The 27907-nt window shown below is 53.8% G+C and overlaps 2 protein-coding genes across 2 annotated transcripts in view; one reads left to right on the top strand and one right to left on the bottom strand.

Annotated features, from left to right (window-relative positions):
• The window catches only part of LOC146763998 (uncharacterized), a 330063-nt gene that overhangs the window by 190376 nt on the left and 111780 nt on the right, over positions 1 to 27907 (top strand). The window lies entirely within an intron of this gene.
• On the bottom strand, positions 297 to 16736 carry LOC146764000 (uncharacterized). Its single transcript, XM_085565638.1, has 2 exons — positions 16474 to 16736; positions 297 to 1589 (listed from the first exon to the last, which is right to left on the bottom strand). Exon 2 carries the CDS (start codon positions 1576 to 1578, stop codon positions 787 to 789), a length of 792 nt encoding a protein of 263 aa, XP_085421764.1. The 5' UTR covers positions 1579 to 1589; positions 16474 to 16736; the 3' UTR covers positions 297 to 786.

Here is a 27907-nt window from a genome sequence, read left to right as displayed (position 1 = left end):
CGGCAACTGGTGAGTCATCAGCCCCGCTCTCGCTGATTGGCTGACTCTTCTCCACCGCGTTCTCTCATTGGCTGAGGAGAGGCCCGGCAGTGCAGAGAAGGAACGGGAGAGATCCCGCCCCGAGCACCGGCACGGGGACAACAGACCCGGCCTGGGCACAGGGAGGGAATTTATTACCAACCAAACCACGGCAGCACCAGGAGAAGGGAAAGAAATCCCTCCAGCACCTTCCCCCACCCAACGGGGATCACCCACAACAGGGTTATCCACCATGGAGAGACGGGGACATCCGAGTTTAGACCAAAGCCAATTTTATTGAGTGTACCCGGTGTTTATACTGGGATTTACTTGTATGGTGCTTATATAGGGCTCTGTTTTTGGTAACAATTTCCCATTGGTTACACATTCTTGGTGACATCCAGTAACCTGGGAACATTTATTTTATCACAAAGTCTCACACCATGTTGCTTGGCCACTTCTTCCCCAGGGAGACTTCAAGTGTGTCTGTGTCTCCCACAGTTTCTGCTCAGTCAGGCCTCAGATATCGGGCCCCTTTATCAGCTCCATTGCTTTACTCTCTGTTTTATTCCCCATACGGGGACACCAGGGCTCTGCCCCATGGGGGTCACTGGGGATCATCCAGCCCAGATCCTCCCATGGGGGATGGAGCTGCAGCAGCGCACCAAGCTCTTCCCTCACTCTCTTCCCTCACTCAAAGCTCTTTCCTCACTAGGGGCACTCACAGGGCTTCCCTCAGTGGTGCCTCCGTTGGTGCTGGATCAAGGCTCAACTCTGTGAGAAGCCCTTCCCACACTTCCCACACTCGTAGGGCCTCTCCCCGGTGTGGATGCGCCGGTGCTTGGTGAGGTGGGAGTTGTGCTTGAAGCCCTTCCCACAGTCGGGGCAGCGGAAGGGCCTCTCCTCGGTGTGAATCCGCTCATGTAGGAGGACACTGGAGCTGGTATGAAACCTCTTCCCACACTGGGGACACTCGCAGGGCCTCTCCCCAGTGTGGATGCGCTGGTGTGTTCTCAGGTGTGAGCTCCGCCCAAAGCTCTTCCCACATTCCAAGCACTCATAGGGCCGTTCCCCAGTGTGGATCACCTGGTGGTCGACCAGGTTAGACCTGTGACTGAAGCCCTTCCCACACTTCCCACACTCGTAGGGCCTCTCCCCGGTGTGGATGCGCCGGTGCACGGTGAGGTCGGAGTTGTGCTTGAAGCCCTTCCCGCAGTCGGGGCAGAGGAAGGGCCTCTCCTCTGTGTGAATCCGCTCATGTCTGAAGAGACTGGAGCTTCTCTGAAACCTCTTCCCACACTCCCCACACTCGTAGGGCCTCTCCCCAGTGTGGATCCTCTGGTGCTCGATCAGGTCGGAGCTCCAGCTGAAACCCTTCCCACATTCCAAGCACTTGTGGGGCTTCTCCCTGCCATGAGGCTTCTCCACCAGCTCTGAGCTCCGCCTGGATCTCTGCCCGCCTTCCTGGCTAAGGGGGGCTCTTTCCTCCCCGCAGCTCCCTGGGCTGGGTTTGCAGCTCCTCCTCCTGCAGCATCTCCGGGGCTTTTCCTCCTCCTCCATCCAGCCACGCCCTGGAAATGATAAATCCTGGTTTGGGGAAAGAACAAGAGGACAGCACCTTGGAATGCAGGTTCCACCTTGCCCAAGTTCATCTCAGGAAGTCATTTGGAATCTTGTGTCTCTAAGAACCACCAAAACACCAAGATTCAGCCCAAACACACCACAAACTTCAAGACACAGATGAAAAACTCCCCAAACATCACAAGTCAGCAAAACCTCCTCCAAAACATAAAGATTCAGCTGCCACATAAAACCAAAGCACCAACATTTAACCCAAGAAAGCTCAGAAACACCAAGATTCACCCCCTGAAAATCGTGGATCCCCCTCCACAGTCACCTGCTGCATGTGGGGGGAGCAGCGCTCCTGGGGCTGGGGGGAGGCTGCAGACACAGGGAGGGGTGGAACCTTCTGCTGCTTCCTCTTTCTGCTCCTCCTCCTCCTCCTCCTCCTCGTCACTCCTCATTCTCCCACGCCTCTTCCTCCTGCTATTCCTCCTTCTCCTGCACAATCCCACCCTCTCCTGCCACCTGCATCCTTTGAGCATTTTGTTCCTCAAGCCTGCTTCTCCTTCCCTTCTCCTCCTGCCCCCAGGCCCAGCACCCACTGCCGGCTCCCTCTTCCCCCCAGCCCCACAGCATCCCAGCGCAGGGGCAGGGATGGAGCTGGGGCAGGTCGGGCTGGGGCAGCGCTGGGCTCTCGGCCGCTCCCGCCCGCACTCGGTCCCCACTGCAGCCGCTCCCGCCAGGACAGCGCGGGGGGGCCCGGCCTTGGCGCTGCCCCACTCCCACCTCCCCAAATTCCCCTCGCGGGGCCATGGGGCCGAGGGGGGGCGCAGGTGGGTCCAGGTGGGGAACGCGGGGAGCTGCGAGTCTGCCTGGCAACTGGTGAGTCATCAGCGCCGCGGGCTCTGATTGGCTGAGCTCTGCCCGAGCCCTGGGGCTGCAGCACAGAGGGGACACCCTGCTCCAGGGGGGATGTCCCACAAACGGGGGACCCCATGGAAGGAACCACAGGAAAGTGTCTTTACAAACAGATGCTCTGAATCTGCTCGGACATAGGGCCAGGGAGCTGTAAAAAAGGAAATGACAGGAGACACCATCAGTTTCAGAAAATGTTATCAATTGATGGCACAAACTGCTGCTCAGCCAAGGTCCTGCTCAATTCATGAACTTCCAGAAGAACAACAAAGACTTAACAGAGCCATGAATATCGTTTGCTATATAACAGCAGGGAGCATATCAAGGTGGGTATGTAGTAGGTGGACTGGGAAGTCTGTAGCTCTCAAGAACTTCAGCAAGTGGGGAAAGCAGAGGGAGATGTGGCCAGGAAAGTTCAGATGAAAAAGAGACTGTGTCCTCCAACAATTGGAGAGATCCCATGGGGAATGTCCCATGGCCTCTCCCATTTTTAGGAATGAAATTCCATTTACAGGACTCCTCTGTCTGCTTTGTGGACAGAATCCTCTGCTGATGTCAATTTTTCCGCACACCCTGGGGCTTATCCCCACTTCCTTCCACCCTCCGGGGCGGCGGGCAGGGAGTGCAGCTGAAGGTGCCTCACCCACTTTGGGTGATTGGCTCCCTTGGCTGGCGGCAGCACCGGGGATTGATTGGGGACCCGGGAGTGACCAGGAGACAGACGAGTGACACATCAGGGGGTCTGTGAAGAGTCAGCAGGGAGAGAGCACTGAAAATCTCATCAGTGAGTGCCCTGGGATCCTCGGGGAGTGAACATGGCAGGGCACCCATGGAGGGGAGAAAAGGGAAAGCCAGGGAGGGGTCCTGGCCAAAGGGATGATGATCCCAAAATGTCTCTGAAGGGTCCCTTGGGAGAATGCTGAGGTAGTTTGCACATTCCCCTAGAGGTAATTAAGGACATGGACACCCAGGGAGGCAACAAGGGAAGTAGAGAAGGCATTTGTACAACAGGGGATGCATGGTGTTGGTGTGCTGGGAAGGAATTGGGTGAAGGAGAGTGCAGCAATATGGTTCAGGCAAGAAGCAGCAGGAGGAATCTGTGTGGTAAGAAAAAGGATGATGAAAAAGAGGAGGAAGAGAAAAATATTCAGGATTGTTTTGTTTTCCAGCACTGTTTTATCCTCACAATTTGCCAGCTGATCCAGATCCTTTCCATCCCCGGTTTCCAGGAGAGTAAAAGCAGGAGGTCAGGATGGCAGGGGTTTCTCTGCGGTGGCAGCGGCAGCACCGGGCACAGAGGTGCGGCACCGGGAGCACGGGCTGGGGCCTGTGGGGAGCTGCGGGGCCGGGCCGGGGCTGTGGGGCAGCCGGGGCTCAGCGCCGGGCGCTGCCTGACCCCACCAGCCCCGGGCAGGGCCGGCAGTGGCCCCCGGCCCCCAGGAGGCTGCGGGACGCCCCGGCCGCTGCCCGGCCCCGGGGAGCTGCCGGCCCTGCCCGCCGGGGGGGCCGCCTTTGGACACTGCGGCAGGACAGGCACCGGCTCTGCCACACGGGCTGGGCAGGGACCCTGAGCACAACGGGGAACACAAAGGAACAGCTGGGAAATGCAGAGTGCACATGAAGGATCAGGATTTGCTGTTCAGGATTTGCTTTGGGTCCCTGCAGAAAGGAAAGGTTTTGCAGAAAGCTCAGCAGCTCTCAGAGGATGAGCACCCACAGGCAGTGACCGGGGCTGCAGGAGTGGCACAAGAAGCCCTGCAGCACTTGGGCACAAAGGCACAGCAGCTGAAGGCAAGAAGGGATGAGCAAAAGGCCAAGCTGAAGGCAAAGGCCACGGCAGAGTTCCCACAGCCCTGAGGGATCAACCCCAGGGCCCAAGGGGGCCCCAGCACCCAGGGGATGACGGGGTCGGCCACAAGCACCTGGCAGAGGCATTGCCCTCCTGGCCAGGGCAGAGCCCACCCAAACAGCCCCTGGGAAGGAGTCAGGGCTCCAGCTGCAGCCCACAAGGACACTGCAAGCACAGACAGCAGCACCCTCAGCAGGAGCAAGTCCACCCCTGCATGGACATGGATTGTCAGGGCTCTCTGAGCTCCCATCCCACCGGGGACCCACCACACTGGAGCCCTGCAGAACATTCAGGCTGTGTCTGCATCCAGAAGAGGCCTCTCCTGATGGACACAGGGGCCTCTCCATCCACTCGGAATCTTACACCTAAGGGGGGGAAAATTGTAAAGGAATGTTTAATTATTAAGGGAATAAATGGGAAAGTTGAGCTGGTGTCATTTGTTCAATCACTATTAGGAGCTGAAGAGAATAGGTTTGAAATAAACTAATTTCTTTTTCTTCCTACTCTGATTGTTATTAACTAGGAAGGAATTTGATGGTGGTATTGTAATATTGTAAAAGGTGATACAGAGGCTATTGCTGCTGTACCTTTGTGTCAAATGTCTGGGAAGGCCTGTGCTGAAGGGAACCCAGAGGTGTGGGCAGCCCCATGGAAAGACGGAAAATTTCATGTGGAGCCTCTCCAAACTACTTGGAAGCAACCAGGACAAGTGGTGTCTAAAAGCAACACCCTGTTCCAGGGGAGGGAAGGAAGGGCTCACAGCCTGGTATGGAGTCCCTGCTAAAGGCAGGGCTTTTGGAGCCAGGGATGTCTCCCTACAGCACTCCTATCCTGCCAGTCAGGGAATCAGATGGCTCCAATGAGGAGGACAAGAACAAGTGGTAGACAAAGCCCCTCTGAAATGGCTGAATTTTCTGGCTAAAAGTCATATTTTGAGTATTTGAAAAAAAATTACAAATGGTGAAGAAAAAGGTTAAATATATGGGACATAATTTGACTGAAGGATTGACCCAGAGAGAGTCTAGGCAATTTCAGATGTAAAGAAGTAAACTAAAATAAGGAAAAGACCAAAACGAGCTGCAACAATTCTGAGAATTAAAACACAAATACACAACCTGGATTGAGGATTCTATGTTCCAGCCAGAGCATTGTAGGACTTTTTAACCCCAGACAGCTTTCATGCTGTTATATGGAAAGGAGAAAGTGAGAAAAACTTGAGAAAATGAACAACTATAAATATTGATTCCTCAGCTGGGGCTCTTCCAGACTCAGAAAAGAAATTGGAATTGTAGGTGAATGTTAAACAGGGCCATGCCAAAGGAATCCTTGGGCCAAAATATTTCACCCAGTGGCCAGAGTGGCCTCATTGTCTGCAGAATTGTGCAGCCACAGCTTCAACGGGAACCAAGGCCCAAAACCTGATGACAACAGGATCTCCAACTGTTCCAGTCTGCCATCAAGTTCAAGCTTTGATCAACAAAAGAGCCTCGCAGTGGATGAGCAGTGCTCGGTTATTACAGTGTGGAACTTGTGCAGTGGCACAGGAGGATTCAGAACTGAGGACAGGGGAAGGGTTTAACCCAGCCTCCTGTTTGAACAGCCCACAGAGGGGCTGGCAAGAAACCCAGCACTGCATTCAAGTGACACAACTCCAGACCCAGCCTGGGGGAGATTCAGGAGACATTACCTGGCCTGAGGCAGAAAATGTCTTTGTGGATGGCTCTTCAAGGGCAGCAGAAGGGAAAAGAGTTCCAAGACACGCTGTTATTGAGGAAAGGGAATCAGACAAAGCGCAGGTTACCCCCATGGTCAGCTCAACTGGCACAGCTGTGTGTGTTTGTAAGAGCCTGGCACTGAAATGCCCTGAGCAGGAAGGCTTCAATATCTTCTGGTGACCCCATCTCACCTAACAGGGGGGCAAAAGCAATTCTGATTGCTCAGCAACCACTGGATCACTTATTAGGGTATTTCTAAAAGAAGTAATTCCAATAAAAGGGATTGTGGAAGCAACAGACTCAGAGAGCAGCACTCATTTGACAGGAAAGATCCTCCAGGGGGTTATGGCAGCTTTAGGAATACAATGGGACCTCCATAACCCCTGGCACCCCCAGAGCTCAGGCTGGGTACAAAGAATGAATGGGGAAAGAAAGAAACACCTTTGGAAGCTGGGGATAGAAACCAAGATGCCATGGGTACGGCTTTTGCCATTGGCTTGGGCAAGAAGAAGAGCCAGACCAAGGGCAGATATTCAATTATTTCCCTTTGCAATTGATCTCGGGAATTCCTTACCCTGCGAATTCTCCACCTAGTGCAGGGTGGAGATAAGGGATGCACATTTAAAGCAGTCTGTGGCCAGAATCCTGTCTCTGGTGCAATCTCTCCCCCAGGAAGCTGGGCTGGCACAGAGCCTGCCTTGGCACTTTGCTGCTGCCAACATCCAAGCAGGACATGGGCTCTGCCTAAGGAGTGCAAAGCAGCACCACTGGTGGCCAAGTGGCGTGGCCCATGCCAAGGGGCCCCGAGGCCAGAAACAGCCGCCAGCACAGCTGAACACGGGGGGACCCCTCAGCCTGGGCTCCAGGTCTCTGCAGCCCCGGAGATTTGCACTTCCCGCCTGCAGCAGGAGGATGGGAGGCCCCCCTGAGCCTGCACTGAAGGCAGCGCAGCAGCAGCCAGGGCTCCACAGCGGGGCAAGGCCCTGGGCCTGCCCACACCTCCTCTGCTGAAATCCTCGGCCTGGCCACCCTCCCTGGGCAGCTCCAGCCACCGGGGCCAGCCCTTGCTGCCACTGCTGCAGATTCAGTGCTCGCTGGGCCTGCACTGCCACAGCTGCTGGGGACACACCGGGACAATTCCACTCTGGCTCTCACTCACACACTGCCCTGCCTGCCAGTGCATCCATGGAAAATAGACCAGCTCATAGACTTGAACATTGTTAACCTTTGATTTCTCTACTCAGGCTTGCTTTGCCTTGGCCTTGGGGAAACAAATGTTAAAGGTTTTGTTAAGGGATGTTACACCACTCAGTGGAGATGAGTTTAACATCTCAACACACTGGGAATGGCCCAAAAGAGACCCACAAAGACAACGACCAGCAGCAAAACATCAACCCCAGCAGCAAACAGCAACCAACACCTACCCCAGACACTGCCCCCGGCAGGGCTGCAGACACCTGGTCTGCAAAAGGCTGAGAGGAAATCCAGCACTTCCCACCTCATTAACAGCACAAGCAAAGAAATCCGGGCCCAATAGGAAACCAAATACTAAAAACTGCACAACTTGAAACTACAGAACATTAAACCAATCGATTTAGACTGGATCAGACTGGATCAGGTTAGCGAAAAATCGAGTAAAAGCCACGTGTCATGCAACGATTTTCTCTGCACACCCAGGCTATGTGGGGATAGAATGATTTCTGTTGCACATCCTGGCTACAATCAAGGAATGCCTTGACTCTAACACTAAACATATTGGTGGAGCTTTTCTTTTTCGTGCAGTTTCAATGCAAAGTTTAGAGCATTAGAGTATATTTTGTATTACTCCCACTTCTATATTGCCGGTTATGTTTGGGTCAGAGATGTGAGAATGAGTTTTTATTCTGAGGAGAAGGAGAAAAATGTGAATCGCCTTGGAATATTTTCATGTATGTTTCTGCGTGGCTCTTAGAGGTACCAAAATTTTGGTCTGGGTTCTTCGATGTTCACCTCTTGGCTGTATTTTGGAAAACTAGAAGAGATTTAAAAGTGACCCCTTAACTCATAAACAGGCAGCCAAGAGAGGAGCTTTAGAAATTCAAATTAACACTGCTGGGGGCAGAGTGGGGCAACTACCTGGCTCTTCTTGCCTGGGGCAGGAATTGGCTGATTCCCTCTGCCCCTCACCCCAAGCCCTGCCTGCTTGCACAGATGGAATCTGCACAGCTGAAGGCAGAGCCCATGCTGAGGATCTCTGACTCTGCAACAGAAATGGCTGAAGCTGCAAAGGGAAACAGCAAATGGAGAATGTTGTGAAAACTTCCTAAAATAAGGGGGTGATCATCCCTCTGCCCACTCCCACATCTGCTGCCACTGTCTATGCTGTACAGGGTGTATCACAGCACTGGGTTTTTTGCTATAACAAGTTCAGGAAAATCAGCTGGAATTCAAATATTGATGATGTAATTCAAAAAAAGCAGTCAATTGATGCAGCCCCTGCTGGAGGGAGCACCCAAAAATGGGGAAAAATTGCATGGCCACCAGAACAAATCCTACAACACCATGGACCAGCCCCTGGGATTGCAAACCAATTCATTTCAGGAGACAGAGAACCCATTTATCATTTCAATGGCATAATTTGATTAAAAGCTGTCCTCGGAATACAAACCAACCAGACAGATCCAGCTCCTGACCTTCCTGCCAACCAAGCCACTGAAATGAGGAACACAACATTTCACCGGGGGATGGGATCAGATTATCTGTGAGCAGAAAAAACAGGAGTTTGTGGAAAACTAAATGGCTCAAAATGCTGCTGGTAAAGAGATGACAAGGAAAAAGTGCTGAAAAAGCTAACAAAGTGTCTTGGTTAGACAAGACAGGAGTCTGTGAAAGAGGGCAAAGCCTCCTGTACAATGGAGAACGGCAAACCCCCCTCCCCCTGAATTACTAGGATCTTTAAATTAAAAGGCTCTCAGGCAAAGATATGGGAGTGGGAGTAACAATTCTTTACTAGGAGAAAACTGGACAACAATTTAAAAAAAAAAAAGGCAAATGCAATCGGTACAAACAAAACCAGTGAAAGAAAAAGTCTAGAACCTGAGGAATGCCAGTACAGTTTTGCTGGGATAATTGCTTTCTCTTGCAATAGTTGATGAGTTGCAGCTGAAGTGATGATCTTTAGAAGGGTATAACTTTCCTCTGAAGATCTGGTGGCAGTGGGGGCCGGTCTTCCTCTGCGCCGGGGTTGCCTCTGAGCTCCGCTGCCGTCGCCTCTGCGCGCCGGCTGCTTCGCTGCGAGTGCCGCCGAAGAGAGAGCGAGAGAGAGCTGCTTTCCCCGGGAATCCCGCGCAGAGAGAGAGAGAGCTGCTTCTCTCGGAGTCCCGCGAAGAAGAAGAGAGAGCTGCTTCCCCCCTCTGGGTGGGACCCCTCACGGTGTTACATTTTTTTCAGCCCTTCATTAAATCAGTCAATGGTGTATAAACAGACCATTGCCTCTACAGGACAAACCATTGTCTCTGAGAGAGATAACAAAACCTGTCCAACCGGTTCGCCTTCGACAGATGGCAAATGGAATACAAGCTTATCTTACAACCCAGGACATTATCCACCCCTTATTCTATTTCCATCTGCACACCATGAAATTTTACACCCAGTTCTCTCTTAAGACCAAGTTTCCCTGTGGTACACAGCGGGTCTCCCCATCTTCCTGCATTACCCACCAAGTGTAACCAGGTCCTTGAGCAAAGACAATCCCACGAATGGGTTGGTCTTTGCCTGAGGTGGGATTAATCCAAACAGTTTTCCCTAAAATACCTTTCGTATGTACTACAGGGACCTTATCTCCATCTACTGCATGTAAGAGTTCTGACTGAGCAGGGCCAGCTCGATTGACAGACCCCCGGGTGTTGACCATCCAGGTTGCTTTTGCCAGGTTAATTTCCCAGTTTCTAAATGTTCCCCCACCGAGTGCCTTCAGGGTAGTCTTAAGGAGTCCGTTGCACCGTTCAACTTTGCCGGCAGCTGGAGCATGATAGGGAATATGATATATCCATTCGATACCATGTTCTCTGGCCCAGGTGTTGATAAGGCTGTTCTTGAAATGGGTGCCGTTGTCAGACTCAATTCTCTCAGGGGTGCCGTGTCTCCACAGGACTTGTTTTTCCAAGCCTAAGATGGTGTTCCGGGCAGTGGCATGAGGTACAGGGAAAGTCTCCAGCCATCCAGTGGTGGCTTCTACCATGGTCAGCACGTAGCGCTTGCCTTGGCGTGTCTGGGGCAGTGTGATGTAGTCAATCTGCCAGGCCTCCCCATACTTGTACTTGGACCACCGCCCACCATACCATAGGGGCTTCACTCTCTTGGCCTGTTTGATGGCAGCACACGTCTCACAGTCATGGATAACCTGGGAAACACTGTCCATGGTTAGATCCACCCCTCGGTCTCGTGCCCACTTGTAGGTGGCATCTCTGCCCTGATGACCTGAGGCATCTTGAGCCCATCGAGCCAGGAACAACTCCCCCTTATGGTGCCAATCTAAGTCTATCTTTGACACTTCTATTTTTGCTGCCTGATCTACCTGCTCGTTGTTCCGGTGCTCCTCATTAGCCCAACTTTTGGGGACATGGGCATCTACATGACGGACTTTCACCGTCAGCTTTTCCACCCGAGAGGCAATGTCTTTCCATATATCAGCAGCCCAGATTGGCTTTCCTCTACGTTGCCAGTTGGCCTTCCTCCACCTTCCCAGCCAGCCCCACAGAGCATTGGCTACCATCCATGAATCAGTATAAAGGTAGAGCTTTGGCCACTTCTCCCTTTCAGCAATGTCCAGAGCCAGCTGAACGGCCTTGAGTTCAGCGAGTTGGCTCGATCCACCTTCTCCTTCGGTAGCTTGTGCAACTTGGCGTGTGGGGCTCCATACGGCTGCTTTCCACTTCCGGTTCATCCCTACGATGCGACAGGAACCGTCAGTGAAAAGAGCGTAGCAGGTCTCCTCTGCTGGTAGTTGGTTGTATGGTGGAGCTTCTTCAGCCCTTGCCACTTGTACTTGCTCCTCATCATCAGTGAGACCAAAGTTTTCACCTTCTGGCCAGTTCGTAATTATCTCCAAAATCCCAGGGCGATTCAGGTTTCCAATACGGGCGCGTTGAGTGATGAGGGCAATCCATTTGCTCCATGTGGCGTCAGTGGCATGGTGGGTAGAGGGAACCTTTCCTTTAAACATCCACCCCAGCACCGGTAGTCGGGGTGCCAGGAGGAGTTGTGTTTCTGTGCCAATTACCTCCGAGGCGGCTTGAACTCCTTCAAAGGCAGCCAAGATTTCCTTCTCTGTGGGAGTGTAGTTGGCTTCAGACCCTCTGTAACTTCGGCTCCAGAATCCCAGTGGTCGGCCTCGAGTCTCCCCAGGCACTTTCTGCCAAAGGCTCCAAGACAACCCATGGTTCCCGGCTGCAGAGTAGAGCACATTCTTGACCTCTGGTCCCGTTCTGACTGGGCCAAGGGCTACAGCATGAGCGATCTCCTGCTTGATCTGGGTGAAGGCTTGTTGCTGCTCAGGGCCCCAGTGGAAATCATTCTTCTTTCGGGTAACCAGATAAAGAGGGCTCACAATCTGGCTATACTCAGGAATGTGCATTCTCCAGAAACCTATGGCACCCAGGAAAGCTTGTGTTTCCTTTTTGCTGGTTGGTGGGGACATAGCTGTGATCTTGTTGATGACCTCAGTGGGAATCTGGCGCCGTCCATCTTGCCATTTCACTCCCAGGAACTGGATCTCTCGGGCAGGTCCCTTGACTTTGCTCTTCTTGATGGCAAAGCCAGCTTCTAGTAGTATCTGGATGATCCTCTCACCTTTCTCAAACACTTCTGCCGCTGTGCTCCCCCACACAATGATGTCATCAATGTATTGCAGGTGTTCTGGAGCCTCACCCTTTTCTAGTGCAGTCTGGACCAGTCCATGGCAGATGGTGGGGCTGTGTTTCCACCCCTGGGGCAGTCGGTTCCAGGTGTACTGCACGCCCCTCCAGGTGAAAGCGAACTGAGGCCTGCATTCTGCTGCCAGAGGAATGGAGAAAAACGCATTAGCAATATCAATGGTGGCATACCACTTTGCTGCCTTGGACTCCAGCTCGTACTGGAGTTCCAGCATGTCCGGCACAGCAGCGCTCAGCGGTGGAGTCACTTCATTTAAGCCACGATAGTCCACAGTCAATCTCCATTCTTTGTCAGATTTGCGCACAGGCCAGATGGGGCTGTTGAAGGGTGAGTGGGTTTTGCTGACCACCCCTTGGCTCTCCAGCTCCCGAATCATTTTGTGGATGGGGATCACGGCATCTCGATCCGTCCGATACTGCCGGCGGTGCACTGTCGAGGTCGCAATTGGCACGCGTTGTTCTTCCACCCTTAGGAGTCCTACTGCAGAGGGGTTTTCTGACAGTCCAGGCAAGGTGTTCAATTGCTTAATGTCTTCTGCCTCTACAGCGGCTATTCCAAAAGCCCACCTGAGTCCCTTTGGGTCTTTGTAATAGCCATTCCGGAGGAAGTCTATGCCTAGGATACACGGAGCATCTGGGCCAGTCACTATAGGGTGTTTCTTCCACTCCTTCCCAGTCAGGCTCACCTCAGCTTCCACCAGAGTCAATTGTTGTGATCCCCCTGTCACACCAGCAATGGAAACAGGCTCTGCCCCCACATGTCCCGATGGTATCAGAGTACACTGTGCACCAGTATCAACTAAAGCATCATATTTTTGTGGCTCTGATGTGCCAGGCCATCGGATCCACACTGTCCAGAAGATCCGGTTTTCCCGTGCCTCTCCCTGGCTAGAGACAGGGCCCCTCTAACACTGGTTATCATTCCTTCCCTGGGCATACATACTAGAGGTCCCTTCAAGGGGGTCTGACAGATCGTACCCACAAGCTTGGTCACGGGAGGTTGAGGCTACCTTCACTTTGGTGGAACTCCCCCGGTTAGAGTTTCCCTCCTTGAGTTGACGGACCCGTGCTGCCAGGACAGAAGTGGGTTTCCCATCCCACCTCCCCATGTCTTCCCCATGGTCACGCAGGAAGAACCACAGATTAGCCCTTGGGGTGTACCCTCTCTCTCTAGCTGGGGATTGTTGGGTGCTGATTCTGGGGCCTGTGACTCTCACGGGTGCTGTATTAACCTTCCTTATCTCCTCCCTCATCTCCTCTTTAAACTCCTTAATCACAGCTGAGATATGAGCCTGCATTGGGCCATTAATCATACTCTCATAATTCCTAAGTTTGTTGGCAACAGAACCTATTGTCTCCCGGTGGGTGTCAGCATTGATCGTTGCAATGAAGGTGGCGTATTGAGATGGCCCAAGATTTGCCAGACTCCACAGCATTTGTCCCGTACACCTGACCTTGTCAGGATCATTATTGTGTCGTCCATCCCTCCCAAAGAGTACCTCCAATACTGCCACTTCTCTCAGCTGTTGGATCCCTTCCTCGAGGGTCTTCCAGCGCATTCTATGATGGTGCTCTTGCATTCTCTCTCTGTGGATAAACCTCTCCCTGACACTCATTAAGAGCCGCTCCCAGAGAGAAAGGGACCCTGGTTCCCTTACAAAAACCTGATTTATACCCGAGTCCTGGGTCAAGGGTCCCAAGTTCCTTGCCTCACCACCGTCCAGCTGCACGCCTGTACCCATAAGATCCCAAACCCGGAGTAGCCAGGTAGCATAAGCCTCACGCCCTCGTCGCACAATGTCTTTATGCAGATTGCGAAGACTTTCGTACGTCAGGGACTCGGTGATGATAGCAATCTCTGGCTCCCCTGTGGGTTGTGAGGTTCCTCCATTCCTGTCCCTATCTGCAGGGTGCTCTGCTTTCACCTTAGACTTCCTTGTTTCTACCGGGGCCACTGCTGCTGACCGTGACTGCCCTTGTGATTCAGCTGGAACCTGGACAGTTGTAACATTAGTGGGTTCCACAGCTGTACTATTAGACTGTCCCTCCTCAAGGCAAAGGGCCGGTTTCTCACCAGCTGGGGAAATGCACTCCTTCAGCATCTCTCGTATCTCCTTAACCAGAACCCTCACCCAATCTGGGCGGTTCATTTCTGAGGTGGGCTGTGGGGCAGGGTCAGGCTCTGGAGCAGCAGCATCTCGAGTCTGTGGTGTAGGTGTGAGGGTAGTTATCCAGGTTAATCTTCCCTTATCTCTGAATGCTAAATATAACAGGACTATCAGCAACACCACCCATTGTATGGTATCATTAGCACTTATAAAGGATCTTAACCCTTTGAGAACTGGTGGAGCAGACCCAAAAAGATGGTTAAAAGGTTGAGAGAAAGTTTGCCCAGGTGCTATTTCCTCGCAGTAGGTACCGTTATTAAAGTAACCCCAAAAACATACAGTTAACGTGTGATAGCTATGAATCCATGTACCTGCCTTCCAGAGGAAATTAAAGATCCATGAATTCCTCACCCAATTAACCCAGAAGCCAAACTTGATAACAGACACCGTAGCCTTAGTTATAGGACCCATTTTTAGATAAGGGTCTGCAAATGGGAAAAGTATAGCTACGATCACATGCCACCCAAACCAAGGTAAACTAGACCACATGGTGATGCTGAAGATGTTTTTACACACAACAAAACCAAATTACTTAAGAACTGTTAATCCCTTTTCCCTCTCAATGCCCTCGGGCCTCACGTTGATGCGCCAAATTCTGTCTTGGTTAGACAAGACAGGAGTCTGTGAAAGAGGGCAAAGCCTCCTGTACAATGGAGAACGGCAAACCCCCCTCCCCCTGAATTACTAGGATCTTTAAATTAAAAGGCTCTCAGGCAAAGATATGGGAGTGGGAGTAACAATTCTTTACTAGGAGAAAACTGGACAACAATTTAAAAAAAAAAAAGGCAAATGCAATCGGTACAAACAAAACCAGTGAAAGAAAAAGTCTAGAACCTGAGGAATGCCAGTACAGTTTTGCTGGGATAATTGCTTTCTCTTGCAATAGTTGATGAGTTGCAGCTGAAGTGATGATCTTTAGAAGGGTATAACTTTCCTCTGAAGATCTGGTGGCAGTGGGGGCCGGTCTTCCTCTGCGCCGGGGTTGCCTCTGAGCTCCGCTGCCGTCGCCTCTGCGCGCCGGCTGCTTCGCTGCGAGTGCCGCCGAAGAGAGAGCGAGAGAGAGCTGCTTTCCCCGGGAATCCCGCGCAGAGAGAGAGAGAGCTGCTTCTCTCGGAGTCCCGCGAAGAAGAAGAGAGAGCTGCTTCCCCCCTCTGGGTGGGACCCCTCACGGTGTTACATTTTTTTCAGCCCTTCATTAAATCAGTCAATGGTGTATAAACAGACCATTGCCTCTACAGGACAAACCATTGTCTCTGAGAGAGATAACAAAACCTGTCCAACCGGTTCGCCTTCGACAGATGGCAAATGGAATACAAGCTTATCTTACAACCCAGGACACAAAGGAAATAGGAGAGCAGTTTATGTATTGGTCAAACATGGAAAGGATGGGAATGGGACACGCTTTCCTGGCTCCCCAGCACACCAGGGGTTAAAGGAATGCTGCTTCTCCTCTTCTGTGCTGCAGCAACTCTCATCTTTTTACCATGCTCCACACCTTGGCAGTGCAGCTCATCCAGCAGCTGAGCCAGGGCATGCAGGTGGCAGCCAGGCCTCCTGATCCACAAACGGCTAAAAAAAGGACAGGGAATGAGGGCACCGAGAATAATCCCAAAACCAAAGAGGACCCAGGAAGGACAAAACAGAGTCAAGGAGTGAATCTGCCTGGAAATAGGGCCGGGCACTTGTAGATAAAGAAGGAGAATCCATCAGATCCAATAAATGTTACAAATTGACCCAGAGAGCTGCTCAAAGTCCCGCTACATTCCTGAACTTGGAGGAGAAGAACAAAGACTTAACAGAGCCATGAATATCGGCTGTTCTACAAAAGGAGGGTGCACATTAACGAGGACAGGCTCCAGGCGCATCGGGAAGTCGGAACCTTCCAAGGAACTCAGCCGGTGGGCAAAGGCAGAGGGAGATGCGGCCGGGAAAATGAGGATAAAAAGGAGGCTGCGGGCTACAGCCACGGCAGAGAGCGCACGGCAAATGCCCCACGGCCTCTGCCCCTGCTCGGCAATAAAGTCACTTTGACAGGACTCCTCGCTCTCCCCCGGGCACACGAACCTCCGGCGACGGGAATTTCCCCGCCCGCTCCCGGCCGCGGGGCAGCCCCTCTGTCCTACCCACAGCAGCCGGGCCGAGCCAGCGCTGCTCCGGCAGCGGCTCCTGCCCGGCCCCGGCGGGAAGGAGACCGCGGGCAGCCGCTCCCGCAGCGCCCTCAGCCCGGGGCCGGCACGGGCCGGACACGGCACCGGCGAGCCGCCGGAGCCCCCTGCCGCCCCCTCCGCCCGCAGCCGGCCCCGAGCCCCCGCAGAGCCCAGCGCGGCTCCCACCTGCGCCGGGGCCGCCTCCGAGCTCCGCCGCCGCCGCCTCACCGCGCTCCGGCCGCTGCCGCCGCTGCCGGGCCCGCACAGCCGCTCGGCCAATGGCGGCGCTGCGCGGCCACGGCCGCCCTCAGCCCGCCGCCGGGGCCGCGCCGCGCCCCGCTCCCACCAATCAGCGCGCCGCACCCGCGACTGACGGCACCGGCGGCCAATGGCAGCGAGCTCGGGGCGGGCTCTGCGCACGGCCCCGCCTCGCCCCGCGCTCTCGGCGCCCCCGGGCTGCGTGAGGGGAAAGCCGGAGATGAGGAACAGCCCCGGCACGGGCCCGGGCCGAGCCGGGATTGAGCTGCCCACACAAACAAACTTCTCCGCGCCTCCCGCCACGGCTTTCCCGGCCCTGCGCCTCCCGTGCCTCCGCCTCTGCGGGAAGCCCAGGAGCCTCGCTTCTCCTGCCCCTCGTTAGCGCATCAGTGCTTCGCTTTGATTTCCCCCGAAAAGGGAAACCTGCCCGAAGCTCTGTGGGTGGGTGGGGCAGGGGAGAGATTTCTGGCAGAAAACTCCAAAGACTCGGAGCAGGAGCAGGAGAAGTCAGTGCAGAGCCTTAAATGCAGCTTTCCCCACGCCTCCCTGCTCCCAGCTGCACCTCCTCCCCCGGCAGGGCAGGAGACAGGGAATGGGGCCATGCTCAGCTCATCCCCCGGGGCTTCTCCCTCTGCTCAGGGACAGGAGTCGTTCCCTGCTGCACCCTGCGCTCTCTCCCGGCCGAGACTTCTCCAGGAACTTCTCGGAGCGGAGTCCATCCCCTGGGCACAGCCCCCTCCGAGTGCTGCAGCGTGGGTCACTGTGCCACGGGCTCAGTCCTGCCAGGACAGGCTGCTCCAGCGGGGCCCCTCTGCCCGCGGGCTCACAGCCTCCTCTCAGGCATCGCCGAGCTCCAGCCCGGCTCCTGCAGGGGCTGCAGGGGATCTCTGCATCCCCATGGACCCGCAGGGGATCTCTGCAGCCCCATGGACCTGCAGGGGATCTCTGCATCCCCATGGACCTGCAGGGGATCCCTGCATCCCCATGGACCTGCAGGGGGATCTCTGCATCCCCATGGACCTGCAGGGGATCTCTGCATCCCCATGGACCTGCAGGGGGATCTCTGCATCCCCATGGATCTGCAGGGGATCTCTGCATCCCCATGGACCTGCAGGGGATCTCCGCAACCCCATGGACCTGCAGGGGATCTCTGCATCCCCATGGACCTGCAGGGGGATCTCTGCATCCCCATGGATCTGCAGGGGGATCTCCGCAGCCCCATTGTAATATACGTTATGGAACAATTTGTACTTATGAAAAATATACATCAAGTCGGTTGTGCTTGTAGAAAAAGATTCTTAAAGTTTTATATGACCAGTGGCTGCAGCCGGGGCTGGAGAAACCACAGATGGCAGAGAAAGAAAGACCTAATTTCCAAATGAAAAAAGGTAGCTCGATGCAGAGATGGGCTCTTTCCGGGGACAATCCAGGAGACACCCAACGTTTAACCCCTGGTCTGCCGGGGAGCCAGGAAACCGAGCACACGGGCATCCCGCCCTTGCAGCTGCTGAGGAGGCTGCTGGGCTGTGCTTCAGCAGAGGAGATGGAATGTGGCTTACCACTCTGCCCTTCTCTAAAAACGGAAAATGGGTCAGGAGGTTTGGGCTCTGAGCACACAGCAGCCTGGCCCAGGCACAGGCCGTGGTGGGACAGGGGCACAGGAGCCTTCTGTGACTGACCGTGGCTCTCTGGTTTCTCTCTGCAGACTGCCAGCTCCTCATGCCATGGAAACGGCCCCACTCGGCCTGCCAGTCTGGGAGGGCTGGAGGGCTGTGGGTACTCATTTGCTGTCAAAAATAAATTGTGTTTTTTTGTCATTGTCATTGTCATCATCAGAACATTTCTTTCATCCTTTTCCAAGTTTTTGGCCCCTCCAGGGTAATATTTTTGTGTCCTTCCTCAGACAGTTGATGGCATTTGGCAGGGGGGGTTTAGCAATGTGAAAAGTTCAACAACAGCTCCAGTTGCCAACTGCAGCAGCCCCTTCAGGAGCCCTGAGCTACCAGCGAGGTCCACGTGTGCCTTGCAAAAGGGAGTGGTTTGCAGCGATGGGGTTGTTGCCCTGCTGCAAAAGCTGGGAGCAGATCAGAAGTGGCAAAATGCCATTTTGGCTCAACCCCCACCCAGGTTCTTTATCTTTTCCCTCTGCTCGGTGATAGGCAGACAGGGCTGGATCCAGCGAGGTTCAAGTTCTGGGTGCTCCCTGGCATCAAAGGGATCAACTAAACTCTTGTATGCAGTGACTGCAATAGGGCTACTGAAGGAAAAAAGGGAATGTCATGAGATGGGGAATCCTTCTTGTCTCCTCTGTCTCCCCAGGAGCCCCTTGGAAAGGGAAATACCCACTGGGTTTATCTGACTCCTTCCCAGCCAGCCCTTCCCTCGCTCCCGGGTCTCATTTGCTCCGCAGGATTCACCAGCTCGCTCAGCTCAGAGGAGCTCTCAGAGGAGAAAACGCTGCCTGGCGTGGGGCTGCCCGATCCCTGTCTCACCTTGATTCCATTTGCCCCCTCCCTGCCCCATCCAAGAGACCGAAGGATCCCCCACAGCCCCACGGTCCTGCAGCAGATCCCGGCACGTTCCCTGCTCCGCTCCTTGGTGCCCTGGGAGGCTCCAGAGCCCTCCCTGTGTGCGGGACAGCGGCTGCAGCACCGCTGCGCCCGCGGGCGAGCAGCGCCCAGGAGCAGCTGCGCCAGCTCCGAGCCTGAAGGGAATCCTCAGCGCACACAAATGACAGCTGGCACTTCAGGGGCTGGCAGGAGAAGCTCAACCCATCTGCTCGCTGCCCTTCCCAGCCATGGCCACGCTGGTGCAATTGGAAGAGTCGCCCCTGCCCAGGAATCTCTCAGGTCAAAGAGAGGAGCAAAAGCCACGGGTTTCTGAGGTGTTAGCTGCCACTGCCTCTGGTTTTCCTTCCAATTCCTAAGGGGTTTTGACTGGTTTTACCATTTCAACACTTTCTGTGTAGAATGCTTATTTTATGATTGGCTTTTCACAAATGTTACCATGAATATTATATGTGTAATGTTAGAAAGTTATGCTGTATTCATTCTCTTAAGTAGTGTGTTAAATAGAGTTTTAGGTAACAACATAATATTAAAATAGAAACTCTGCGATGTAGGATTTTTTTACTTGCCCAAGCAAGAGATGAGATAATCAATAAACTCTTCACACAGGGATGGCGGTGACTTGGGGCACATAAAGAGTTACAACCTCCTTATCAGAAAAGACAAACATTCTTCCATCTTGTCTCCATCTTTATGGAAGCACCAGGATTAAGGGAAAGAAGTTGACAAAATCCAGAAAAGTTCCTAATTTGCAAGGAATTTCTGCATCATGTATGAGATACATGAATATGCAATAGGCTATTGCTTTTAAGGTTATTCCTTTGTTCACAAGGCATGCTTGTCCTGGCTTAAGTGTCAGAGAGCATCTGGACATCTATAATTTTTTGCTTTTTATTGTCTTGTAATTGTCCTAACTCTAAATTTGATTACTCTAATTGTGTTACTATTTTTATAACCATTTTATTATTATTAAACGTTTAAAATTTTAAAAACCAAGTGATTAGCGTTTTTCACAACGTTCCAGGCTCCCGGGGACCCCCTTATCGGTCTGTCCGACCCCGCAGGCTGCAGAGGGTCCCCCAGCTCCAGTGCCGTCCTTCTCCGCTCCCCAGCCCCGCCCCGCCGGTACCGGGCGATCCCCGGTGGCTCCGGGCTGACGATGCAGCGCCTGCCCCGGGCAGCCCAACCCCACCGCGGGAGGGTCCCACGCATCCCCGGCCCAGCGCCGGGGCTCTGCCGGCAGCCAGCACCGGGACCCCAAAATTCTGCTGTCCCGGGGCCACCGAGCGGGCACCCGGCCCTTGGCCCTGTTATAGATACATATTATAATATTGGCTTTTTGCAAATATTCCATTGGATTTTATATGTGTGGTGTTACAATAACTTTGTTATATAGTTTTTATTTCTGTTGTTCATTGATTACGCTCAGACATAGTAGTGCCATAGCTGATAGAAGCATGCTTGTGTTAAAATTCCTGCTTGGATGGGATAACATCCAGTGAGCACAGGATGAGGACACCTGTACAGATCTGCCGACCATCAGCACTCACCGTCTGAAGGCAGTGTGGGCCGGGGCCAAAACTGAAGATGATGATAAAAAAGGACCAAAACCACAACCAAGGAATACACATGCCCTAAAAAGGTGGAACCGAGGAGGAGCCATGCTGAACAGTTCTTGGAATATGTAAACTAGCTTGGGAAAAAGTTTACTATGCATAAGGGACTATGAATATGCAACAGGCTGGTGTAAGGGAAAAGGTATTCAAGGGGTATCTCCGGAGATAACCGTGTGCTCTTGGCTCAGTGCCGAGATGCACCCGGCCGTAAGAACCTTTGCTCTATGGCCTTGTCTCCTCTTGTCCTGTATTAAACTTTTTAAATGTTCCCAGGGCAGTGAAGGTGTTTTTCCCAGCCCCGAGCAGAGAGCTCTGCCCGGCGGCTCCCGGGAAAGGCGGCGGCGCTCGGCAGCGGCCCCGGCCCGCCCGGCCCGCGGGAATTCCCCGCAGCGGGACAAAATCCTGCCCCGAAGGAGCGCTCGGAACGCCGCCTGCGGCTCCTCCGTGCCCCGCAGGTGCCGCAGCTGCCCCGCTGCGGCAGGCGCGGCTCTGGAGCAGGGAGGCTCTGCGGGACCCCCGGGCTGTGCCCCCTCCCGGGCCGTGCCCCGGGGCTGATGCTCGGCCCGGGCTCTCTCGCTGTCCCGGCTCCCGCAGGCTCCCGGCGGGAGCGGCACCGCCCGCCCGGCGCCGCAGGGCCGAGCCCTGCCCAGCAAAGGCTCCGTGTCCACGGCCGGGCCCTGCCGGGGCTGCGGCCGCTGCCCGGCCCGGCACAACCCGCAGCGCCCGGCGCGGCTCCCTCCAGCCGGGCACTGCGGCTCCAACCAGGCGGAATATTCAGCGCACGGAATCTCTGTCAGCGCTGCTCACATTGCAAAACCAGCTGCTGCCGAGGCAATCCCAGCTCCCACTGAAGCCTCCCACCCAAAATGCTGCCTTCAGCTTGGACACACCGGTAAGAAACCCAAGAGCAAACTGAAAGCTCATTAGAGAATCTTGCACAATCACATCCAAGAACATTTTGTTATAAAATCACAAATATTAACAGAAGCTGAGAAAGTCAACAATGTTAGAAAACAAGCTTCCAACAATGGGACTCGAAGAGCTAAGGGCATGTGTTTGAATGGAATAAGCCCTCTCTGACATGTGAGCAATGCCATGGAATTTCTCAAACCAGGGAAATAGGGAGGCCTGGCAGCAGCAGCTTCACACACAGCAATGACAGAGAACAGGGCAGGGCAAGAGGCTGACAAAACTCTAACCACTACTTGCAATGAAGTACCTTTGTTTCCAGTTCTAATCTAGCCACTATTAATATAGAGTCCAAAAGACTAAAAATACTAGTAATAATAATAACAACTGTACCATTAATAGCAAAAAATTGAGAGAATAGAAATAATAAGAATTAATAGTGGTAATAAAAACCCTACCATACTTATACCAGGTTTGCATGGCCAGGTTTTGGTAAGGGAGGGGATCTAGGAGCAGCTTCTGTGAGAGCAGCTGTTCCTCCATGTCCCACAGAGTCAATTCCATCTGGCTCCAGGACAGACTGGCTGCTGGCCAAGGCTGGCCCAGTTAGAAATGGTGGTAACGCCTTTGGAATAAGAGATTTAAGGAAATGGGTAATCCTGGAATTGTGGCTGTGAGCAGGGAGGAACAGGGTGAGGACCTGTGAGGGGAACAGCTCTGCACACCCCCAGGGCAGGGCAGGGCAGGGCAGGAGGGGCAGGAGCTGCTCCAGCTGCTGGAGCTGATTGCCCTGAGATTCCCTGGTCAGTCCCTGGGGAGGCAGCTGGGCCCTGCAGCCTATGGAGGGCACGGAGGGCAGAGATGCACCTGCAGCGCCTGGAGGAACCCGTGCTGGAGCAGGGGGATGCCTGAGCGGAGGCTGCGACCCCATGAGAAACCTCTGCTGGAGCAGGGACCTGGCAGGGACCTGCAAACCCCTGGAGAGGAGCCCACGCTGGAGCAGGGCCCTGCCAGGACTTGTGAGCCCATGGAGGAGCGAGCCACGCTGCAGCAGCTTGTGGAGAACTGCTGTCCGTGGGATGAACTCACCGTGGAGAAGTTCATGGAGAAGTGTCTCCAGAAGGGACCCCTGGCACAGCAGGGGAATGACTCCTCTCCCCAAGCAGCAGGAGAAACAACAGGGGATGAACTGACCAGAGCCCCCATTCCCTGTCTCCCTGCACCCACTGCGGGGGGAGGTAGAGCTGGGAAGGAGGGAGGGAAGGGCAGAAGGTGTTTTTAAAGCTTGGTTTTACTCCTCACTATCCTGCCCTGATCCAGATAGCAAAAATTCCATTAATATCTCCAATTTTGAAAATGGTTTGCCCATGATGGCATTTGCTGAGTGATCTGTCGCAGTCCTTAGCTCAACCCATGAAGCCTTCATTCTGTTTTCTCCCTCCTGTCCATCTCTGGAGGGGAGTGAGAGAGCAGCTTTGGTGGGTGCCTGACATCCAGCCAGGGTGAACAGCCAACACTTCCTTTCCTTCATTCATTCTTTCTTTCCAGAGTTAACTGTGAAGGGGTTGAGTGGGGCTTTGAAGGAGGGAGTGAAGGTGGTGGGGAGTGGTGGGGACAGGAGCCACAGGACGAGGGACAGGCATCAGAGGGGCCTGGGCAGCTGGCAGGGGGCACGGCCTGTCCCCCTGGCCCAGCAGCAGCCCTGTGCCCTGCCCAAGGCGCTCCCAGCAGGGGCTGGACCCCAGAGGCAGGGGGAGACCCCAGTCCCGGGGCAGCGTTTCTGCCCTGTCCCCTGTCCAGCCCAGCCTGCCCCGTGTGCGCAGTGACCGCTGGCACGGGCTGCCCTGGACACTGTGACCTGCTGGGGACACTGAGAGCTGCCCCGCTGTGACACTGCCCTTGGGATTGCACAGGCACCAAACAAACCCCAGCCAGCACCGCCCCTTGTCATGTCCCAGGCACTGGAGAACATCAGAGCCAGCCCCTCTCCTGGTGATGTCCCAGGCACCAGGGCACATCCCAGCCCCGCTCCTGGTGATGTCCCAGGCACCAGGGCACATCCCAGCCCCAATCCTGCTGATAAACAGATTTCAGGGGCACAAAAACAGTTGCAGACTTCCCATACTTTAGGGATCCATTAAGCACAGGAAAACGGCAAAGATTCATTTGTCACGTATGCATGGGAAAGTCAGAAATGTCAGAACGAGGAAGACTTATTTTACTTCCTCATTTTGGAGACTCCTCCCCAAAATGGCCCCGGGAACAGTACCACACATGCTTAATAGCCTTTTTGCCAATTAGCATATGAAGCGGAGCAGAGGAAGTGACAGGGATATGAATATGCATTCATATTTTGTGTATTCAAGACCTCTGTAAATAAAAAAGCTTTGTAATACCTGTGATTTTTGCAGTGTGCATTAGGGAATTATCCCACGTACTGCCCAGCTGTCTCAATAAACATACACTTTCTAACTTTAAACTCTTAGAGAGTTTTTGTCTGTCTCAGTTGGATATCGATATTAGATTGATATTCATATTTTAGTAAATCATTGTCTTAAAGAAGTCCTAGTATGTGTATTAACATGCCTTTTCTTAATATTCTAATAATTATTGTTGCATTGCTTCAAGATAAACTGGTATGATTCAAGGAAAATCCACTGAGGTACACACAGAGATTGGATTTTTCATAAGCAAAGTGCAGTTGTAAAGTTTTTTCACTGAATTCTGCCACTTGTCATCATTTTAAAAGTTAAAAGTCAGCTATTAAAGTCAATAAAAAATTTCTAACTTCTAACAAAGGGAAAAAAGTATATGGTTTGCACTAGATAAAATATAAATACAGAAAATATCTCCCAACCGAGTTCCTTGCCCTTATCAAAACATCTCCCAATCAAGTTCTTTGCCCTGAACCTGGCTGGTAAAGAAAAATATTATCAGTAAACCTGGATGAAAGTTTGCATAAGTTAATAGTATTCAAAATACATGTGCTGTTCCTATTATTATTTCTTAGACAAAGAAAAAAGGGGAAAGGGGTTGGATTGAGGGCACACCCTCCTCCCCTCTGAGTCTGTTCTCATGTTTTACAATACATCCTACAACAGTACAATGCAGCTGCCTAAAATATGGACACTGGAAACCACAGACAGCATTAAAAATGATCACCTGCCTCATGGACAGTTCATAGAAGGACTTGATTTCTTTACAAATTATTTCTCATGTTTGCAAACAGTTTTTCTGTTTACAGACTCTTTTCTGGGAGTTCGGTTTTTTTCCAAGGGATCAAGTGCTGAAAGGTTGTTTTATAAAATTGGGTTTTTCTCTAAGGGTTAAATGGGCTCAGGGTTAAATACTTTCTGCTTTTAGAGATAAGTTCAATTTGTAACCAAGAAGCATTATGCCTGTGGCCTGAGTTCTCCCCTAACAGTTCCTGGAGGGGAATGCTGCAGCTGCAGTGTAAATTAGATGCATGCTGTCCTCTGTCCCCATGTTTGCAAAGGGCCCTTGCAGATGGGTGACAGAGAACAATACACAGAATTTGATAAAGAAAAGAAGGGTGAGGTGTTCCCATGATTGACAGGGGTCTTGACCAATCAAATATCTCCCAAAACTGCAAGCACCTCACAGGCCAGAACCTGAAGGGGCGTGGAGCTCAAACCAATGAGAGCTTCCAGGCCTGGTCTTTCAAATGCCCTGTCTAAGGGGGGGCTTGGGAAATAAAATCTCTCTGTTGCCCCATGAACTCGGGAGGAGCAGTCTTTGTCTCCTGTGCCCTCGCTGCCCCATGAGACCAAAGAGATGTTCACCAGGGCCCTCCCTATTTGTGGCCGTCCATTGCCCAGCTGAGCAGGCAGCCAGTTGTGTTTGCAGTGAGCTGCCACAGGAAGACACACAGCAGCTGGAGATTTGAATAGCAGGGCTTGGGCCAATTCTTCTTCTTTCAGAGTGCAAGAAAGACGCAAAAGCACAAGGAAACATGGCAGTGTTTCGGTGGAGTCTCTTTGTCCTGTGAAGTTCAGTAGTTGTTGGTGTTTCTGTGCTGCTGCTAATCCCTTCCATGAAAAAATCATCCCAGGAAGGAGCAACAACATCTGACACGCACCAAGTGTTGCCCCCAGTTGCTCCAGGTGCTGCTACCCACAGCCCCTGTAGGACGGAGCACAGCCCCCAGTGCACACCAGCTTTGGCTGCCCTCGGGCAGAGAAGCCCTTTTGGGGCACAGGTTTCTGGGCAGGAGACGGGCACCGGTGCTGCCAGGGCTCGGGGGAACTCTGCTTGGGCGGGGACTGTGCCTCACCTGCTGCTGTCAGCGCTGCCCGGGCCCCAGGGCTCAGAGCAGCATTCCTGCCCTGGCCCACACGTTCCCGGTCTGTGTCCCACGGCCGTGCTCAGGATGGCCACCATGTGGGACGTGTCCCGAGGAGGCCGTGCCAGCTTCTGTGGAGGCCCCGTGCCCTTCCCGCCGCGGCTGCGTCGGCAGCTGCGGGGGCTCCTGCTGCTCTGAGCCCGCAGAGCAGGGCAGCGTTTGCTGATGGGCTGAGCCCTTCCTAAAGATCCTGTTGGGCTGTCTGACACACCTGGGGCAAGGCATTCCTTCCACCCTGGGCCACTCTGGGGGGCTGGGGGTGGCCCCAGGGCAGGTGGCAGTGCGTGCAAGGGCCCTTGGTGACACGGTGCAGCATGGTCACCGTGGAATGGAACGGGACAGGGGATCCAAGGGCCCTTGGTGACACGGTGCAGCATGGTCACCATGGAATGGAACGGGACAGGGATTCCAAGGGCCCTTGGTGACACGCTCTGGCAGAGGTGTTGGCAGTTACAAGTTACAGTTACACTCCACAGTGCTCGGTGCACACGACGAGAGAGGACGCGAGAGAGCAGTGCTGTGAGGAGCCCTCGCACAGACACTCGTTCCTTGCTGACCCAGAGCTTTCCAGAGGTATTACTCCTGCAGGTGACCTCGTGGGCAGACCAGAGCACTTGGTGACCCCTGGCCTTCCCGAGGCATCTCTTCTGCAGCTGCCCTCGAGGGCAGACCGTGGCATTTGCACCATCCTTGACAGTAGTCTCCTGTCCTTGTGGCTGGAGCCCCCAGGACCAGAGTGCAGGACTTGCTGTCCTGTAGCCTTGCCAAGTCTTCACTCTTGCAGGTGCCCTCAAGGCACGACTGCAGCACTTGCTGACTCGGACCTTTTCCTTTTCACCTTCTGCAAGCAGCCATGAATCCAGGCAGCGACGTAGAGCTCAGACCTGCGAGCGTGCCCAAGCTGGCCCGGGGGAAGGAGGAGAAAGAAGGCCCTGGAGCTGAACCAGCAGAGCAGTCTGAAGAGCTGGAGCAGTTCCAGCCACGGCAGAAGGGTGAGTGGCAGAGCTGGGCCACAGGGATGGTGCCTGCAGCCAGCTTGGCCCCATGCCATGCCATGCCATGCCATGCCATGCCATGCAATGCCATGCCATGCCATGCCATCCCATCTTCTGGGGCCATGCCCATGGACAGGATGGAATAGGGGCTGGGCAGACACCCCACAGCCGTGCTCCGTGCCCTGGGCCGTCACGGGACTGTCCCTGCCTGGGCAGCGCAGGGCTGGGCTGTGTTCTCCGGCCTCTCCCGCAGCCCCTCAGCTCGGGCTGCGCTCGCTCTTTGCCAGGTGCAGCCGTGCAGCGCACACGAGAGCAGGAACGCACCCGTGGCCGCTTCCGCAGAACAGCACAGGTACCTGCAGCCATCCCCACCTGGGCTGGGCCTGCTGGCACTGCTCAGCCCAGCAGCACGCCTGCAGCACTCCATGGCTTCTTGCCCTTCTCCTACAGCTCGTTTGCAAATTCATCAAGAGAATTCGGCAGGAAGAGACCGGCGCCATGGGCCCTGGGCTCAGAGCCTACTCAGAGCTCCTCGGACATGAGACCAGTGCTGCCCTGCTGGATTTGCTTGTGCAGAGGGGTGTTTCCAGAGCAGAGCAAGTAGGCAGCTGTGGCCAGGCTTCAATTCCCCCATGAGTCACACGGCTTCCCAAGCCACAGTGCTGGGCCCTGTGAGCCTTTGAGGCCATCACATTGTGGTGGGAAGGGAAGCACTTCTCTGGGGACACTGGGAACACTGCTCCCTCTGGCAGCTTTCCAAGTCTCCCTGTGCCTTCTCCAGGTGCCTGCCATGGTGAGGTACATCCACCAGTGGCTCATGGCCAATGATTCTGCAGAGCACAGGCTGGACAACGCCCTGCTGTATCTCACAGAAGCGCAGCCAAATGACGCAGTAATGACACTCCTGCGTGT

The sequence above is a fragment of the Lonchura striata genome, chromosome 36, assembly GCF_050655825.1.
Source record: "Lonchura striata isolate lonStrDom1 chromosome 36, ASM5065582v1, whole genome shotgun sequence".
Lineage (NCBI taxonomy): Eukaryota > Metazoa > Chordata > Aves > Passeriformes > Estrildidae > Lonchura > Lonchura striata.
Note: the sequence above shows the minus strand (reverse complement) of the source record. Positions and strands in the feature narration are given on the sequence as shown.

What these genes read in the sequence shown, in the direction of transcription:
- LOC146764000 (XM_085565638.1), bottom strand. Translation starts at nt 1,578, where the DNA reads ATGGAGGAGGAGGAAAAGCCCCGGAGATGCTGCAGGAGGAGGAGCTGC.